The sequence below is a fragment of the Petaurus breviceps genome, unplaced genomic scaffold (genome assembly GCF_028583685.1).
Source record: "Petaurus breviceps papuanus isolate PSGF00001 unplaced genomic scaffold, PetGlider_PUasm1.0 90823, whole genome shotgun sequence".
Classification (NCBI taxonomy): Eukaryota; Metazoa; Chordata; class Mammalia; order Diprotodontia; family Petauridae; genus Petaurus; species Petaurus breviceps.
Genome location: NW_027187352.1, coordinates 15,743,863 through 15,760,806, shown reverse-complemented (window position 1 = coordinate 15,760,806; position 16,944 = coordinate 15,743,863). Strand labels below are relative to the sequence as shown.

The following is a 16,944-nucleotide window of genomic DNA, read 5'->3' as shown; positions in this document are numbered from 1 at the left end:
CTTCTCCAGAGCTACCTAAAGTCACCCTCATACTGCCACTGTCTTGTGGGCAGAGACCTTAAAGAGGCTTCACTTCTTAAAGGCCCTGAGGTATACCACTACAATAACAACATAATGTCGACCCAGCCAGATGAGGCCACAGTGGCTTACACCCTGCATTGGATAAAGACTCATAAGGGACAAGAGGGAGGAAACCAACCCCAGAAAATTCAAGGTCCTCAGTCAGGTTTGGGGGAAATATAGTGGATTGCAAGAACCCTGATGATTCCAGACAGAGTTCAGACTAAGTTCCTGAAAAAGGCTTCCTCAAAATCTAAGAAGGAAGCCTAGAAGCTTGTTGGGATTTCCAACTGTGGACACTACACATTGTCTCCACTTACATTACTTGATGGCTATCCTTTAAAAAGCCACCCAGAAGTCTGCCTCTTTTCAGTGGGGTCTTGAACAGGTTAAAGTCTTGGAAGACCTAAAGTAGGCTAACCAGTAGTCTATCTCACTAATTGTTTATACATCTGTGGTCCTTAAGTTTTTGTAGGTTTCTTTCCACAAAGATCAGAAAGAATGGAGCCTTTGACAAGCTCCTAAGGGTAGCAAAACCAAATGATTATTAAGTTTCTGGAACCACAACCTCCCAAAAGGTCAATGTACAATTTTTAATATTCACTTGCTCTTTTGTTCACTGGGACCTAATTATTGCCGAGCAGATGATATAGGGTCATTCCATCACCCATTACCCTTCACCCAGTGTTGTAAATCATGAGCTGGTGAGCAATATGAACCCCCTAACAAGGTAGGTATGGCACAAAAGGCTCTTACTGTTAAGTAGAAATGGTATAGTTAAGATGTAGTCTGTCTGGGCCCCTTGAACATTAATATCGTTCACAAACATGTTGCACTTCTTCCAGAGACTGAGATCTCTAGTCCAAGTCTCAAACACCCCATTTTCTCTGGGCCCAAAAGAACCTGCCTCAGAGGACCCATCTTCTGAAGAATGACATTTTGAGGCCGCTAGGTGGCGCAGTATACAGAGCACTAAGCCTGGTGTCAGTAAGACCTAAGTTTGTGTCTGGCTTGATATTTACTAACTGTTTGATCCTGGTCAAGTCACTTACCCTCTGTTTGCCCCAGTTTCTTCAACTATAAGATGAGGATGATAATTATACCTACATCATAAGGTTGGTATGAGGATCAAATGAGATAAATATAAAGCACTTAGCATAGTGCCTAGCACATAGTAAATGCTATATAAATGCTCGTTCTTCCCCTTTTCTTCCCCATTCTACCTGCTTAGCTGACAGTTCTACCCATTATGAAAGTCACACAAAACTGGACATCAGCACCCAATAATTTGTAACAGGGACTACTCTGAGGGATGTGGGTCCTGGCAATTCCCTCCCAGAAGGCTGAGCTGCAGGCTGCAGTGTTGGCATGTGAGAGGGACCTTGAACTAATTAATTAATTAATGGTTTATTAAGTACTTACTATATGAAAAATCCTGTGCTTTTCATATAGAAAAATACAAAAAGTCAGATGGTCCCTCCATTCATGGAGCTCACATTCTAATAGGGGAGAGAACACATATGGAAGATTTTAGAAGCAAATCAGATAAAGAAGTCCTATGACCCTTAAGGTGCAGCAGCAAGGCAGATGCTAATGCCTCTCCTCTAATGTCATCTCTACAAATAAAATCTTATCAGTTTCTGATTTTGAACCCATCTGAAAGTGCCAAGGACTTGTCACAAGAAAGTTCTCATTTGGGTCTTCAGTGGCTATGATTGTAGCCCCTCCAGGAGCAGTTAGCAGGCCACATCTTCACAGGCGTTACCACCCAGGATAATGACTGTAGCCAATGGGCTTGAAAAACTACTATTCCCAAGGCTCTTAGGTTCAGAGTATGGGCTGACTCCAACAGGATCTGAGGAAAGATGGTGGGCAAGGTGATTGTGGTGATTTGACTGGCTTGTTAAATGCAGCCTCCTATTTCTCCATCAGGGTGCCCTGTTGCTTCAGCCAGGCTGGCTTGCCTTGAGGGATGGTGCAGATAAAATCCATATCTATACTGATTCCTGGGCAGTGGTTATGGGTGTAGCCAAGAAGAATTGGACTGGACAATCAAAAGCTTTTTCCCCTTTGGGGTCAGGACCAATTGAGGAATTTGCTGATGCCTTCTATCATATACAGTTGTTTGTGGGGTGCATCAGAAACATCGTATGCCTTTAGCAAAACTGCAGAAAGAAACTGATACCAGAGCAGCAAAGGTTGAAGTGGGTCCATTCCCAATCTGGACACAAGAACCAAGTTGCCATGTTAACACAGGGCTCAAAACCATACAATCCTCCTAACAAAGGATGAGGCAGCCATTTGGCTCATTTCTACTCCTCATGCCAACCAGAGCAGCCACTTTTAAAAAGAACAGTGCAACTTAATCACATGTGGTTTTTGACCTGTTTCCAATCAATCAATGTATTACATTAATCCCAAGGCACAAGATTTGCTCCTACTGCAGACAATACCTATTATTAAAGTTATGGCACTTTGGTACTGGTTTAATTTTCCCTTGAGGCATCACACTCTCACAGGATACAGCCTTCTTTCTTATGGGCCTCCTGCCCCAAAGTCCTGAAGAAGAGCCATAACTAGGCCCACCAAAATCCCATCTGTTGGGTTCTCCTCCTCTTTTACTCCAGACAGATGACACTGTTGGATGTTAGAATGGCCTTCTGAAACAACAGCTTCATCACTCAACCCCTGACAATCATAGTTAGTTGTCCCACCACCCAGAGGTCATATCCTCAACAAATCAACATTACCCCAGAAAGGAGAAAAGTTGTCCAGTTCAGTGACTTCTTGGTTATAGCTACAGGATGACTTATTTGATAAGAACATAGTTCTACCTGACCTTGTCAGGTCCTTCCTTGTTCTGCTCCCTGCATGGAGTCACCTGGACCTCAATGACTCTGCTAACTCAGGGGATCCATACAGCCTGGGGAAACAGCTCAGTTCCCCCAATTGACATATCTTTTTCCAGAGAAGGTTTGAAAAACTCCTTCCCATAGAGGCTCTGGTACACCATAGAACAGAATTTTGGGGAGGTGCTCTACTTTCTAATGATATGAAGGAGGTGAAACTCTCTGACACACTTTGGAGCTACAGAACCCACAAAATTACACAGAGAAGCTAACCTCCCACCAAGGACAGCCCAGCAGGCCGGCAGGAATCAGCCAGCACAGCACTCTGGGAGCCAAGCCCAGCTCCACCCCGAGGTTTTAGCCGTAGGGTGGGCCTGACCAGCCATGGGCTGGAGGGACTCCAGATCACCAGTACCTGTGGTGGTCCAGAATTATCAATACATAGATGCTAAGGACAAAGTGAGAGGTCAGTGCAGTCTGGACTTTGGGACCCAGTAGTTGGGAGTGCCTCAACTTTTGCCCCCAGGGCGAGAAGCCACTGAGGGCTGCAGCACAGCTGCAGCCACGTGGCAGCTTCGGCTCCTGGTCCGCAGAGTGTAGGAGGCCAAACGACCAGTCTGAGGGGTAATCACTATTGCTTTAATCTGCTTGGATCTGGATTGCGGTCTAAGGTAGAGGTCCTGGGGAGTGTGACCAGCTTGCCAGAGCGTGTGGAGGACGCAGAGAGGGCACCCAACTAATACCTCAGGCAGCTGAGAAAACTCCAGCATTTGGTACAAAGCTCCCCTGTGTGGTACAGAGTCCTACTGTAGCAAAAAGCCCAAAGTCAAGCAATTGAGTGGCAACATGACCAGGCAAAGGAAGCAAAGCAAACAGAAGAATCCAACATTGGACTCCTATTTTGGGGACAAAAAGGAGCAAAGCATGGAACAGGATGAAGACAGTGAAGTCAGAACTCCTGCACCAAAAGCTTCAAAGGAAAATACAAGCTGGTTACAGGCCATAGAGGACCTTAAGAAGCAAATAAGAGAAGAAAAATTGGGAAAAGGAATGAGAACGATGCAAGAAGATTACGAAATGAGAGTCAACAGCCTGACTGAGGAAAATAATGAGAGTCAACAGCCTGACTGAGGAAAATAATACCTTAAAAAATAGACTAACTCAAATGGCAAAAGAAGCTCAAAAAAGCAATGAGGAGAAGAATGCCTTAAAAAGCCAAATTTGCCAGATGGAAAAAGAATCTCAAAAGCTCACTGAAAAGAATCATTTCTTCAGAATTAGATTGCAGCAAATGGAAGCTAATGACTTTATGAGAAATCAAGACGCTGTTAAACAGATCCAAACAAATGAAAGAATAGAAGGCAATGTGAAATATCTCATGGGAAAAACCACTGACCTGGAAAATAGATCCAGGAGAGATAATTTTAAAATTATTGGACTACCTGAAAGCCATGATCAAAGAAAGAACCTAGAAATCATCCTCCAAGAAATTCTCAAGGAAAGTTGCCCTGATGTTTTAGTACCAGAGGACAAAATAGAGGTTGAAAGAATCCACCGATCACCTCCTGAAAAAGATCCCAAAAAGAAAACTCCTAGGAATATTATAGCCAGGTCCTGAAATTCCCAAATCAAGGAGAAAATATTACAAGCAGCCAGGAAGAAACAATTTGAATATTGTGGAAACACAATCAGGATAACTCAGCATATATCAGCTTCTTTTTTTTTTTTTTGGCTTTTGGAGGGCAATTGGGGTGAAGTAACTTGCCCAAGGTTACATGGCTAGTTTTTTTGTGTTAAGTGTCTGAGGCTGGAACCGAATTCAGGTTCTCCCGACTCTGGGGCTGGCGCTTTACTCACTGCGCCACCTAGCTGCCCCTATGGCAGCTTCTACACAGAGGGATCGAAAGGCTTGGAATATGATATTCTGGAGGGCAAAGGAGCTGGGATTAAAACCAAGAATCATCTACCGAGCAAAACTGAGTATCACATTTCAGGGGAAAATATGGTAATTCAGTGGAATAAAGGACTTTCAAGCATTCTTGATGAAAAAAACAGAGTTGAATAGAAAATTTGACATTCAGATACAAGAAGCATGAGAAGGTAAACAGGGAAAAGAAATCATAAGGAACTTATCAAAATTGAACTATTAAATTAACATTCCTACATGGAAAAATGATAATTGTAACTGATGAAACTTTTCTCAGTATGAAAATAGTTGAAGGGAATAGAAATATATATATATATATATATACATATATATCGGAGGGTATACAGGCATATGAATACATATACGAATGTATGTATATATGTTTACAGGTATACATAGATAGAGGGCACAGGACCAAGTTAATAGGAAGGGAGGAAGGTGAAATTAAGAGGTGAGAAAGGAATATAATGAGAGGAGATGGGGAGAGACAGAATGGGGTAAACTATCTCATAAAGAAGAGGCAAGGGAAAATGGTTACAATGGAGGGGAAGAATAGGAAGGCAAAAGGGAATGGGTCAACCTTATTCCCACTAAATTTGGCTCAGGGAGGGAATGAAATACACACTAAATAGGGTAGTACTAAATAGGGTACTGCTACAGGAGAGTAGGGGGGAAGGGGATGAGAGGGGGGATGATGGAAGGGAGGCAGGCTAGGGGGGAGGGAAGTTGGAAGCACCCACTTTTGGGATGGGATCAAAGTAGAGAATAGAACAAGTGGGAGGTGGGGTAGAAGGGAAATATAGTCAGTCTTTTACAATATATCTACTATGTTAATGTTTTGCATTAGCTACACATGTACAACCTCTACTGAACTCCTTATCTTCCCAGTAAGGGTGGGTCACAAGGGAGGAAGGGAATGAATCTGGAATTCAAAGTTTTAAAATCAAATGTTTAAAAAATATATATACTATTATTAATACTATTTTACATGTAATTGGGAAATAAGATATACAAGCACTGGGGCATAGAGATCTACCATGCCCTACTGAAAAAGTGAAAGGGGATATGGGAAAAGATATGGGAAAGAGCAGATTGGAGGAGGGGATATCCTGTGGGACTGCTATTTTGGTGCAGTGGGTAGGGGAAAAACAAGGAGAAAATTTGTAACTCAAAATCTGGTGGAAATGAATGATATAAATCAGAAGTTAATAAAGCATTTGAAAAATGAAATAATTAATTAAAGAAAAAAAAGAAAAGAAAGAATATCCCTAAGACAACTTGAAGGTAATCCTGAGTCCCTGGAAGAAGATAAGAGACAGTCCTTACCCAGGCCCTGCAGAAAAAAAAGGGAATCATTTCAGTAGAAGCCTCTAAAGGGGAATAGATTTGGTATCATTCCCTGATGGGGTTCCCATGGCCAAGAAATAATGAGTGGGCAACTGTACAGGAAAAGCGTTAGTATGAACTTAGATCCTGGGACAGGTTACATACAAGAAGCTTATGATGCCTTATCCACTTTACTACAGATGACCCTGATTCATGACAAAGAATCTGTGACTGGGCCCAAAGTGTGGGGCAAATTTTGCAGTGGCCTTAATGTTCCTGGTTTATCATCACCACCCTGAATAAGGAGACCAACTGTGAATTGAAAAGTTTTGGCATCACCCGTCACGTAGACCAGATTATTAAGATCTGATATTTGATCTTTCCAAAGCAGGAGAAGAAAAGCCTCGGATTTCTGGCTTTTGTTTTCCACTATATTTTTCTTTTTCTTCTTTCTTCTTTTCCTTTTTGGTGATTTTCTCAAGGAGAAAGGCTATTAATTTTTTTTTCTTTTTCCTTTTCTCTCAGCACTGCCTATGCCAGGATTGTTCAGTGAAAGTTAAAAGGAAATGGTGGAATCCTTAGGACTTTGCCATGATGGGATGGTATATATAATTGATACTTACACATACTAGGATTCTCACCTTCCCCCACCTTCAACATACACTTATTTTTTTTTCTAAAAGACAACAAAGCTAAACTGAATAGTCCAGGTTTGATTAGTCCAAGATTGAACTAGCCTTTACAGAAGCTTTTTGATAGCTAAGAGGTGGAGATGAAGAGAGAGAATATCCCCTGAATGGAGGACTGTCAGTGAAAATGCTGAGTATCTTGTTCAAGAAACAGCCTGAAGCCTAGTGTCACTGGATCCAAGAGTAAACAAGTGGTGGGGTATAAGGTGTAAAAGACTGGCAGAGTACTACTTAATTATCAAAATATATCCTCAAAGTCCAAAACTGTCAGTCAACTATTTTTCTGACTTATTAAAAAGTATAATTTTATGTGAGTTAGTTTATGAACCTTAGGCAAAAAGTTGTAACAGTGGACAGAGAGCTGACCTTGGAGTCAGAAGACCTGGGTTCAAGGTCTTCATATTTCTGATACTCACTAGCTTTATGACTTTGAGTAAAATACTTAAGCTTTCAGAGCTCCCAAGTTACTCTTTCTGAGGCTGAGTTTTCATGCAGTTGATGACCTGAATTGGTAGAAGGGGTTCCCTCAACCATGGATTCCTTTAAAGCAAATTCCTTTAAAATTACATGACCAGACCAAAAAAAATCTTAAAGTACTTTTAACTGTCTTTTATTTTTAGAACATATGCTAGCTCAGAAGAGCCAGAGGAGAAACATTAATATGAAATAATGTTAAATATGAAAAATGAAGTATTTTATGGGTAACAAGGGAAAAAATAAGCAGAAGGCTGAGGGGATCAAATTCAAAGACATGATAAGTCATCCTACTTTTACCCAATTCAGATGCAAATACTTATTTTAAACTTTGTAAATGGTGAATATTTAGGTCATTTATTTGACATTCCAATGCTCCAAGCAACATCTCAGACTATAAACTGCAAATACAGATCTGCTGGTAAAAAAAAAAAAAAAGGGGTTTTAAAAAAATTTTATTTATTTTTAATTTTCAACATTCACTTTGTAAGATTTTGAGTTTCAAATTTTTTTCTCCTTCCCCACCAAGACAGCATGCAATCTGATATAGGCTATACAATCACATTAAACATATTTTCACATTAGTCATGTCATAAAAGAATAATCAGAACAAAAGATAAAAACCATGAGAAAGAAAAAAAAAAGATTTTTAACTGTATGCTTCAATATGCATTCGGACTCCATAGTTCTTTCTCTGCATGTGGATAGAGATTTGCCATCATGAGATAAAAAGAAGTTTCTTATACCAATGAAATCACAGGTCCAGTCTAAAAAAATTATTTCAACTGAATGCATGATGTTGCTAAAATTCCATAATTAGATCATTTACTTTTAACAAGTTTAAGAACTTTTAAAGCTTCTTACCTCCAAACTTCCAGAATGTGCTGCCCAATGTAAAGGGGTAAATGTATGGAGGACATCAACCTCATTAATGTTGACTCCACTCTCTACAATTTCTGCCAGCTGTTTCACATCACCAGCTTTCACTGCATCATGTATACTAATAAAGTGCACCTTCTTCCTGGCATCTGAAATATCACAAAGTTTAAAAGATTATAGGAATTGGAAAATGCATAAATGATTTGTGCAGAGGGGAAAAAAACTGCAAAATTACTTGCTTTTTAAATCACTGTCTATAAAAAACTAACCTATTACAGGATGAGAATTGATGAGGTATGGGCTGTGGGAGCTCCCTCTAGCTCTCCTTGAGTCCTTGAGGTACAGGCTCTGGGAACCACCCTTGGACTCTGATTAAATCATCCCATTTGATGAGGCATTTGCATGAGGCAATAAGCCTTACATTGTGGATGGGCCCAGACCTCTAGCCTAGTTACTAACTGCTAACTACTAACTCTAGCCTAGCCCTCTGTTCATCTACTTCCCACCCTTGAGCCTCTCAAAATATGAACTGGCCTAGCCCACCATTGTCTGTAGTCTCCAGGTGGCTTCCCACCCTTAATCAATCATTGACCTCATTAACTCCTCCTGAAGACCCTCCCCAAACTCCTCCCCTAGATTCCTCCCACAACCCTCTGTATATAAGACCCCGTCCTGTCTTCATGTTTGTGAGAGAGCCATGTTAAGAGTGAGAACCCTCTTAATCTGTGTCTAATGCAAGCGAACTTTTAATAAATTTTACTTTTCTTTGGCTGAGAACACGAGTCAAATTCATTCAGCAGGACCCAGAGTGTTGGTATTTTGGGGTCTCCAGAGCAACCCTAACCCTCTTAGTGGGTAACCTCTTCAAGAATTACTGAAACACATTTCATTTTTTGGTCTGGATGTGTGATTTCATAAGTGTAGGGAACTCTGTGGTGTAGAAATTCCTCTACTAATGAAAACTGGCAACTATTCTTTCTTAGTGAATTGCCCAGAGTACAGAAAGGAGCTAGGGGTCACATAGCTGACAGGATTTGATCCCAGCTTTTCCTAATTCCAAGGCTAGCTTTGTATCTACTATGCTATGCTGTCTCCTACTATTTCATTAGTGATCCCAAAATTGCAAATAGATAGAATCTGATGCAAGCACTTAAGATGAATTTTATTTAAGTTTTCTCTTTCAAAAACTACATCCAGGGGAGGCTGATGTACCTATCATAAAGAGGCACGATATTGTACATAGGATTCGTGTTTTAGGTAAGAATTAGATTAGACAATATCCTAAGCTCTGGACTTATATGATTCTGTAAGGTTTACAGGCTTTATATAGCTAGCCTCATCTGATCCTCACAGATACCCTATGAGGCAGTAGGCACTACAGGAATCGTTTCCCCTACTTAACCAATAAGCAAACTAATACTCAGAGAGGTAAAAGGACTTGCCCAGGCTCCCAAAGCTTCTAAGTATCAGAGGAATGATCTGAACTCCTAACTCCTTGACGTGTGTACTCTTTGATCTAATGACACTGGCTTCCTGGCTATTCCATGAACAAGACACTCCATTTCTAAGCTCTGCATATTTTCTCTGGTTGTTCCCCAGGCCTGGAATTCTCTTCCTTCTCCACTCCAACCACTGACCTCCCTGGTTTCCTTTAAGTCCCAACTAAAATGATATCTTCTACAGGAAGCCTTCCTCAACCCCTTTAATTCCAGTGCCTTCCTTCTCTTATCTCCTATCTATCCTATATATAGCTTGCTTTGTATATTTTTGTTTATATACTGTCTCCCCTATTAGATCATAAGTTCCTTGAGGGCAGGGGCTGTCTTTTGTACCTTTTTGTATCCTAGCATTCAGCATACTGCATGGCAGTAGGTACTTAGTAAATGTTTACTAAATGAATGAATGAATCATTCCTAACTACAATTACAGTGCTTTTTAATTTTTCAGTGCTCTCAAGCTACTCTCCCTGAGAGTATGGGAGTATAATATCAACAGTAATACACCCATAAATTTGCCATTCATATTTTCATATTGTATCATCCAATATACCATACACCAGAAGTGTGGTATATCATAATGCAAATTATTTCAAATTGCTTTGTGCACTAGACAAACTGAGTGTAAGGGTATCTAAATAGCAACAGAATGATGAGAAGTAACTGAAGAGAAAATATTGGTTAAGGATGTCAAGCTAGGCAAAGGAGAAGACTATATTTATGAAGTATCTTCTAAGTGACTTTTCATTATACTAAATGTTATCAGGTTACAAGAAAAATATGTAACATGGCCACTGGCCTCAAGGAGCTTAAAATGTTTTGGGGAAGACAAAAGCTACGACATTAATCTGTTACTCGGCAGAGTCAGCTTTGCAGTTTAGTTTATTTATGTCCATATCTTTCCTATGGGGTAGCTAGGTGACTCGGGATACAATGCTGAACCTGGAGTCAGAAAGACTCATCTTCCTGAGTTCAAATATGGCCTCAGACATTTACTAGCTGTGTTGACCCTAGGTAAGTCACTAAACCCTGTTTACCTCAGTTTCCTCATCTGTAAAATGAGCTGAAGACAGAAATGCCAAACACTCCAGTATCTTTGCCAAGAAAACCTCAAATGGGATCATAAAGAGCTGGGCACAACTGAACACCAACCTACCTACCATATTTCATTCTAGGTTCCTTGAAAATTCTGTATTTCTGGGGTAATGAAGGAAATGCTTATTTAATGCTTTGGTCCAGAAGTGTACAGAGACCTAGTGGGGAAAGGCAAGGAGCAGGGATTAGGTGGAATTCATGGAAGCCTTACAGTTGCAAGAGGCTGAGACTCCAAGATAGCTAACCCTTTAGTCTCTACACACATGCACGTGGTTTGTCATCAGTCCCCTGGGAGAAATGACCAGAACAACAAGGGTTGTATCTGTATGAACCTATGATTTTGCTGTTGTGTTGCTCTAATGTCTGAACACAGACTGCAGTGGGGGAGCAGATTCCCAGATTCAGTGACTCAACTAATTCTCTTATCTCTAAGAATGCCTTGTCAAGAATAGTCAGTCATAACTAGCATGATGGAAAAAGCATTCAACTGGGGAGTGTGGAAATGAGGTATATAGATCTGGCTCCACTACCAACTTGATGAAAGCATTGAATAAGTGACTTACTTAGCTTCTGTAAGCCTCTCGGTTTTTTAGGTCTATGAGTCTTCATGGAAAAAGTGGGACTAGAGGCTTTAAAGGACAGACATAATGTAAACAAGTAATGAGAGGTTATACTACATAGGGGAAGATCCTTGAAGATAAGGAACATATCTTATCTGGCCTTTGCTTTATTTAATAGCAAAATATTTCACACATACTTGGATTTTAGTCATTACGTTTGTCCTTTGTTTTTGAAGAGGACCATGACATCAGGAAAATGACAACTTGCAGTTAACTTTGATTTGAGTGAGGGAGGGCTGTGCAAGGACACCAGCCTCACGTTCTCCTCCAGAGCCATCTGGGTCCAATGACCAAATATTCATCAGAATTTTAAAATGTGCCTGCTCCATGGGTAACAAACATGTTTCATCTTCGATTGTTTCCTTTCCCACTCCTTTCATCTTCTGGCTTTCAATGAGCCCAGGCTCCATCCTGAAAACAGCCTCAATGGCTACCTTCTCCAGCATTGTTTCACTGGTAGAATGCTCCTTGTTTCCTATTGCTTCTTCCAGTTTCTTCCTCTGTCCTCATTTGGGAACCTCTCTTCCTCTTAGGTTCACCAAATCCATATCTAGTACCATAATGAAATTCTGGTAGGATAATCCTCTAGTGTCCTCCATGAATGTTTAGTGCTTGGGTCATAATCTCTCCCCACCAACTCTTGTCCTCATAATAGGAAACTTCAACATACATACTGATACTCCCTCAAATATCCATGCCCTCTCCTCCCAGGTCCACAATAAAACTCCATCCTTCCTCATCTATACACAGTCACATCCTTGACCTTGCTATCACCCACAAATGTACCACTTTCATGCTCATGAACTCTGAAATTCCTGTTTTATAACAATTTGTTGTCATTCCACCTCTCACTCTGCCTCACAACCCCAACCCTGTTTTTCAACCTCTATACCATTCAATCCCTCTAGCCATCACTTCTTTCCCAGGCTATCACTCCTGAAGTGGCTATACTCTTGTCCTTCTCTATCTTGATCCCTTGGTTAAACTGTTCAGTTCTATATTGTCCTCATCTCTCAAGTCCCTTGACTGCTTATCTTATCATCAGTCTTGCCCTATCAAACCTAAACCTCCTGCTATTCATGACCTTAACTCCTACTCACTTGAAACTGAATGAAGCTGGAGAAAAATCACAAAACCTTGTAAACTGGGTCCACTACAAATTTCATTTACATAATCTCAACTGGGCCCCCAAGGTAGTAAGGCAATCCTTTTATACCTAATTAATTTACTGTCCTACTCACCACAGCAGCTTCTCCAAATCTTTTCAGACCTCCTCAAACCTCTTATGGATCGCCTTTCCCCACTCTCTCATCTGAGTCTTGCTTCATATTTCATCGAAAAAATTAAGTGGCTGAACAATTTGTGGTATATCCATGTTATGAAATACTATTGTGCTGTAAGAAACGAGGAGCAGATGGACTTCATGTTTACCTGGAGAGGCTTATACGAACTGATGCTGAGTGAGAAGAGTAGAACCAGGAGAAATTTGTACACAATTACAGACACAACGTATTTGTGATGACCAACTTTGATAGACTGGACTCTTCTCAGAAATGCAGTGATATAAGTCAATCCCAAAAGACTCATAAATGGAGAGAAATGTCTACATCCAGAGAAAGAACTAGAAAGAACTGAGTTTGAATCCAGATTGAAGCAAACTACCTGATCTTTTTCCTTTTGTTGTTTGGTTTTATGTCCTTTTTACCATTTTTCATTTCGTCTGATACAATCCATCTTTATAACCTAATGTCTAATGTGCAAGTATTTACAGATTCTATACTTGACTGTATGCTGCCATGAGGGGAGGGGATGGAGGGGGACAAAATGTGAAACTCAAGTAATTGTGGAATTGAATCTTGTAAACTAAAAGTAAACAAACAAATTAATAAAAATTATCTAAAGACAAAAAAAATTAAGGCCATTTGCCAAGAACTCCTTCCTTTCATCTTATTTTCTCACATCATCTGGCTCCTCTTTCACCCCTATCTCACATAGAGATATGCCTTTTCCTTGCCAAGGCAAACTCTTTACATGCACAAATGATCTTATTCCATTCAGTCTCCTCCACCAGATATCCCCCTTTATCATCCTCACTCTCTCAGTTATCTTCTGGTCTACTGGTTGCTTCCCTACTGCCTACAAATATGTCCATGTCAACTCTATCCTCAAAAACCCTCAATCCATCAATCCCTGATAGCATACCACATCTCTCTTATCTTCTATGATTAAATTTCTTGAGAAGGCTGAATGACACCTTCACTTCCTTTCTTCTTACCCCTCTACAGTCTGGCTTCCAACCCCAAAGCTCTCCCTAAAGTTACTAATGACCTCTTAAGGGCCAAATCTAATGCCTTTTTCTTAATCTTCACCATTTTTGCTCTCTCTGCCGCCTTTAAAATTGATCACCCTAGTTTCCTTTATACGTTCTTCTCTCTAGGCTTCTATCATACTACTCTTGGCTGGTTTTCTTCCTATCTGACTGTTCCTTCTGTCTCCTTTCCTGGATTTTCACCCAGGTCATGCTCACTAAATGTGTGTTCCATGAAGTTCTTTCCTGGGTTCTTTTCTCATATCCCACAATACCATTTCAGTTGGTGATCTCATCAGCTTCTATGGAGTCAATTATTATCTATTCCCCTGCTGATGATTTTCAGATCTACACACTCAGTACTAATCTCTCAACTCTCATCTCCTAATGCCCACACTCATCTCCAACTGCCCATTAGATACCTTGAACTGGATATCTCATAGACATCCAATTCAACATGGATCTAAATTCATTATCTTTCCCTCCAAACCTTTCATTCCTTTCCCAAACTCCCCTATTACAGTCCTACATCATGTCAGGGAACCACCATCCTCCCAGTCAGTTACTCTCAGGCTTGAAACTCCCAAGTCCTTACTCTCACTCCCCATATCAAATATGTTTCCAAATCTTAAAAATTTTACTTGTATAACATTGTTCACTCATATAATATGCCCCATTCTTTCTTCTGACACTGTAACCATACTGGTTCAAAATCTCATCACTTCATACCCAGACTATTATAGCAACCTAGTGGTTGGTCTCCCTGACACAAGTCTCTCCCCACTTCTGGCTATCTTTTGCTCTTCCTAAAGCACAAACCATGCCCCCCCTTCAATAAATGCCACTGGCTCTCTATCACCTTCAGGATCAAATATAAAATCCTCTGTTGAGCATTCAAAGCCTTTTGTAACCTGGCCCCCTATTGCTTTTCCAATATTCTTACATCTCATTCACCTCCATGTATTCTGTGATCCAGTGATACTGGTTTCCTTGCTATTCCTCACACAGGTCACTCCATCTCCTGACTCTGAGCATTTGCACTGGCTGTGATCCCCATACCTGGAATTCTTTCCCTCCTCATCTCTATCTCCTGACCTCCCTGGTTTCCTTTAAATCCTATCTAAAATCCTACTCTACAAGAAGTTTTCCCTAACTAATGCCTTCCCACGGTAAATTATCTCCAATTTGTCCTGTATACAGCTCATCTGCACCTAGTGGTTTGCATGCTGTCTTCCCCTTAGATCATAAACTCCTTGAAAGCAGGAACTATCTCTTGCCTTTCTTTGTGTCCCCAGGGCTTAGAACAGTGCCTAGAACATAGAAAGTGCTTATTAAATGATTGTCAGTGGACTGTTGTTAAATTCTAGCAAAAGGAAGGTTCATGAAATAATTATAGAATTTTCAGAGCCAGAAACAATCTTACGCTATCATCAGATCACACCAATGTACACAAGAGAAAAATGAAGACTAGAGAGGTAATATGGTTTGCTTGAGCCAATCCGTAGACCAGCCACATCAACAATCTAATTTTCCTGATTTCCAGGCTGGAGTTTTTAAAAATATAGTATTATTAAACTTAATATTCCCCTAGTTATACTTATATACAAGCCATGTTCTTCATTGGCCTTTGGACTAAAAGTATTATCCAAAATTTCACTGGTGTGGGTGTTATATTTATCAATGCTGATCTTAATCCCATCATTCCTCCATCATCAGGAGTTACTGTGGTGGAAAAGGTGACAAAGCTGGTAACAAATTTTTCTAAACTTTGCTAGCTTTTCCCTAGGATGACAGACACATAATGGGGCCATATGTGAAATTTTTCTAATTTGGTGAGAGGTATAAAAGGTTTTGTGTCCCACTAGCCAAGCCTTTGAGAACCCAGGGTTACTTCCACACAGTGACAGAGAATCAAGAGCAAATAAAGGCATAAGAGAAGGACTTAGATGGAAAAAGGACACACACATGCTCAATCTTTTTGGATTAAGTCAAGTAATTTTATCAATGTAGGGCATCTGTGGTTGTGAAAATTCCCTTTATCAATGCAAATAGATAGGAAACTCATCTATAATTTACATTCTTACAGTTACCTGGAGCACTGAGACATTAAGTGACTTGCCCGAGGGCTACACCGCCAGTCAGTGTCAAAGTCAGAGCTTCAAATCCAGGTCTTCTGGACTCCTCTATCATATACACAGATAGCTGACAAAACTTCTGATTTTATCATTTTCATACCAAAGAAAATTTTTATTTGGCTAATTAAATATAACATTAGCCTCCTTGTTGTTCTTGGTACATGACACTCACCATCTTCCAACACATGCCTGACATTTCCACTACTGTTTCTCATGCTTGGAATGTTCTCCCTCCACATGTCCACCTACTGGGTCATCTGGTTTCCTTCAAGTCCCAGCTAGAATCCCACTTTCTACAAGAAGCCTTTCTTGATCCCTCTGTTGATTATTTCCAAATTATTCTGTATAATCTCCTTTGTGGATAGTTTTTTGTACGTTGTCTCCCCCAGTGAATTCCGAGTTTCTTTGGAGTGGGAGCTGTCTTCTGCTTTTCTTTGTGCTAAGAAAGTGCTTAGAGTACAGTGCCAGGTACACAGTAAGGAGTTCAATCATCAAAGCTATGCTTTCGGGTCTCTTCTTTCACAACAGGACTAATAGGGTAGGGAAACAAAGAATTAGAACTATGTATTAGACTGTACAGAGACCAACATCGAGAACTGAAAGGGGGAGGACGACCAGGAATAAGAGGTTGGGGGAAGGGTTATAATAACAATAATAGCAAAAGCAGTAGGTGAGATTCACAGAGCCCTAATTTTTAAAAATTTCACATACATCATCTTAGAGGCAGGAAGGAGGTGACGGGGGAATAAGATGCAAGGGATACTTCGACTCTAGGGGGAGCTGGACATTGAAAAGTTTAGAAAAAATGAAGGGAAGGGGTTCCGGGGGAGGGCACATAAACCCACCTAGCGGAGAAAAAGAGAAAAGGTGGGAAGGCGGGCACCCAGAGAGGAGAAGCACAGAAGAGAAGCCCGCAGGTTGGGAGGGCCAGAGTGGCGAGCACCTAGAGTAGGGGCAGGGGAAGAGGGTCGTTCCAGTGGGGAAGGGGGCGCTAGGAGTTCTTTCCCCAGCCCCTTAAAGCTCCTGGAGCTGAGCGGGGAGGTGGGAGGGAGGAACGGTTAAGCCTTAGCCTCCCAGAAGGCAGCA

At 40.7% G+C, this 16,944-nt stretch overlaps 1 protein-coding gene across 1 annotated transcript in view; it reads right to left on the bottom strand.

Annotated features, from left to right (window-relative positions):
- Positions 1–16,944, bottom strand: part of ANKRD42 (ankyrin repeat domain 42) — a 100,972-nt gene that overhangs the window by 83,848 nt on the left and 180 nt on the right. The window contains exons 2-3 of the mRNA XM_069070955.1: positions 16,031–16,388; positions 8,190–8,353 (exon numbers count right to left, since the gene is read on the bottom strand). Of these exons, the coding sequence (XP_068927056.1) occupies positions 8,190–8,353; positions 16,031–16,097 (231 nt within the window). The 5' untranslated portion in view covers positions 16,098–16,388. The remainder of the gene's footprint in view (positions 1–8,189; positions 8,354–16,030; positions 16,389–16,944) is intronic.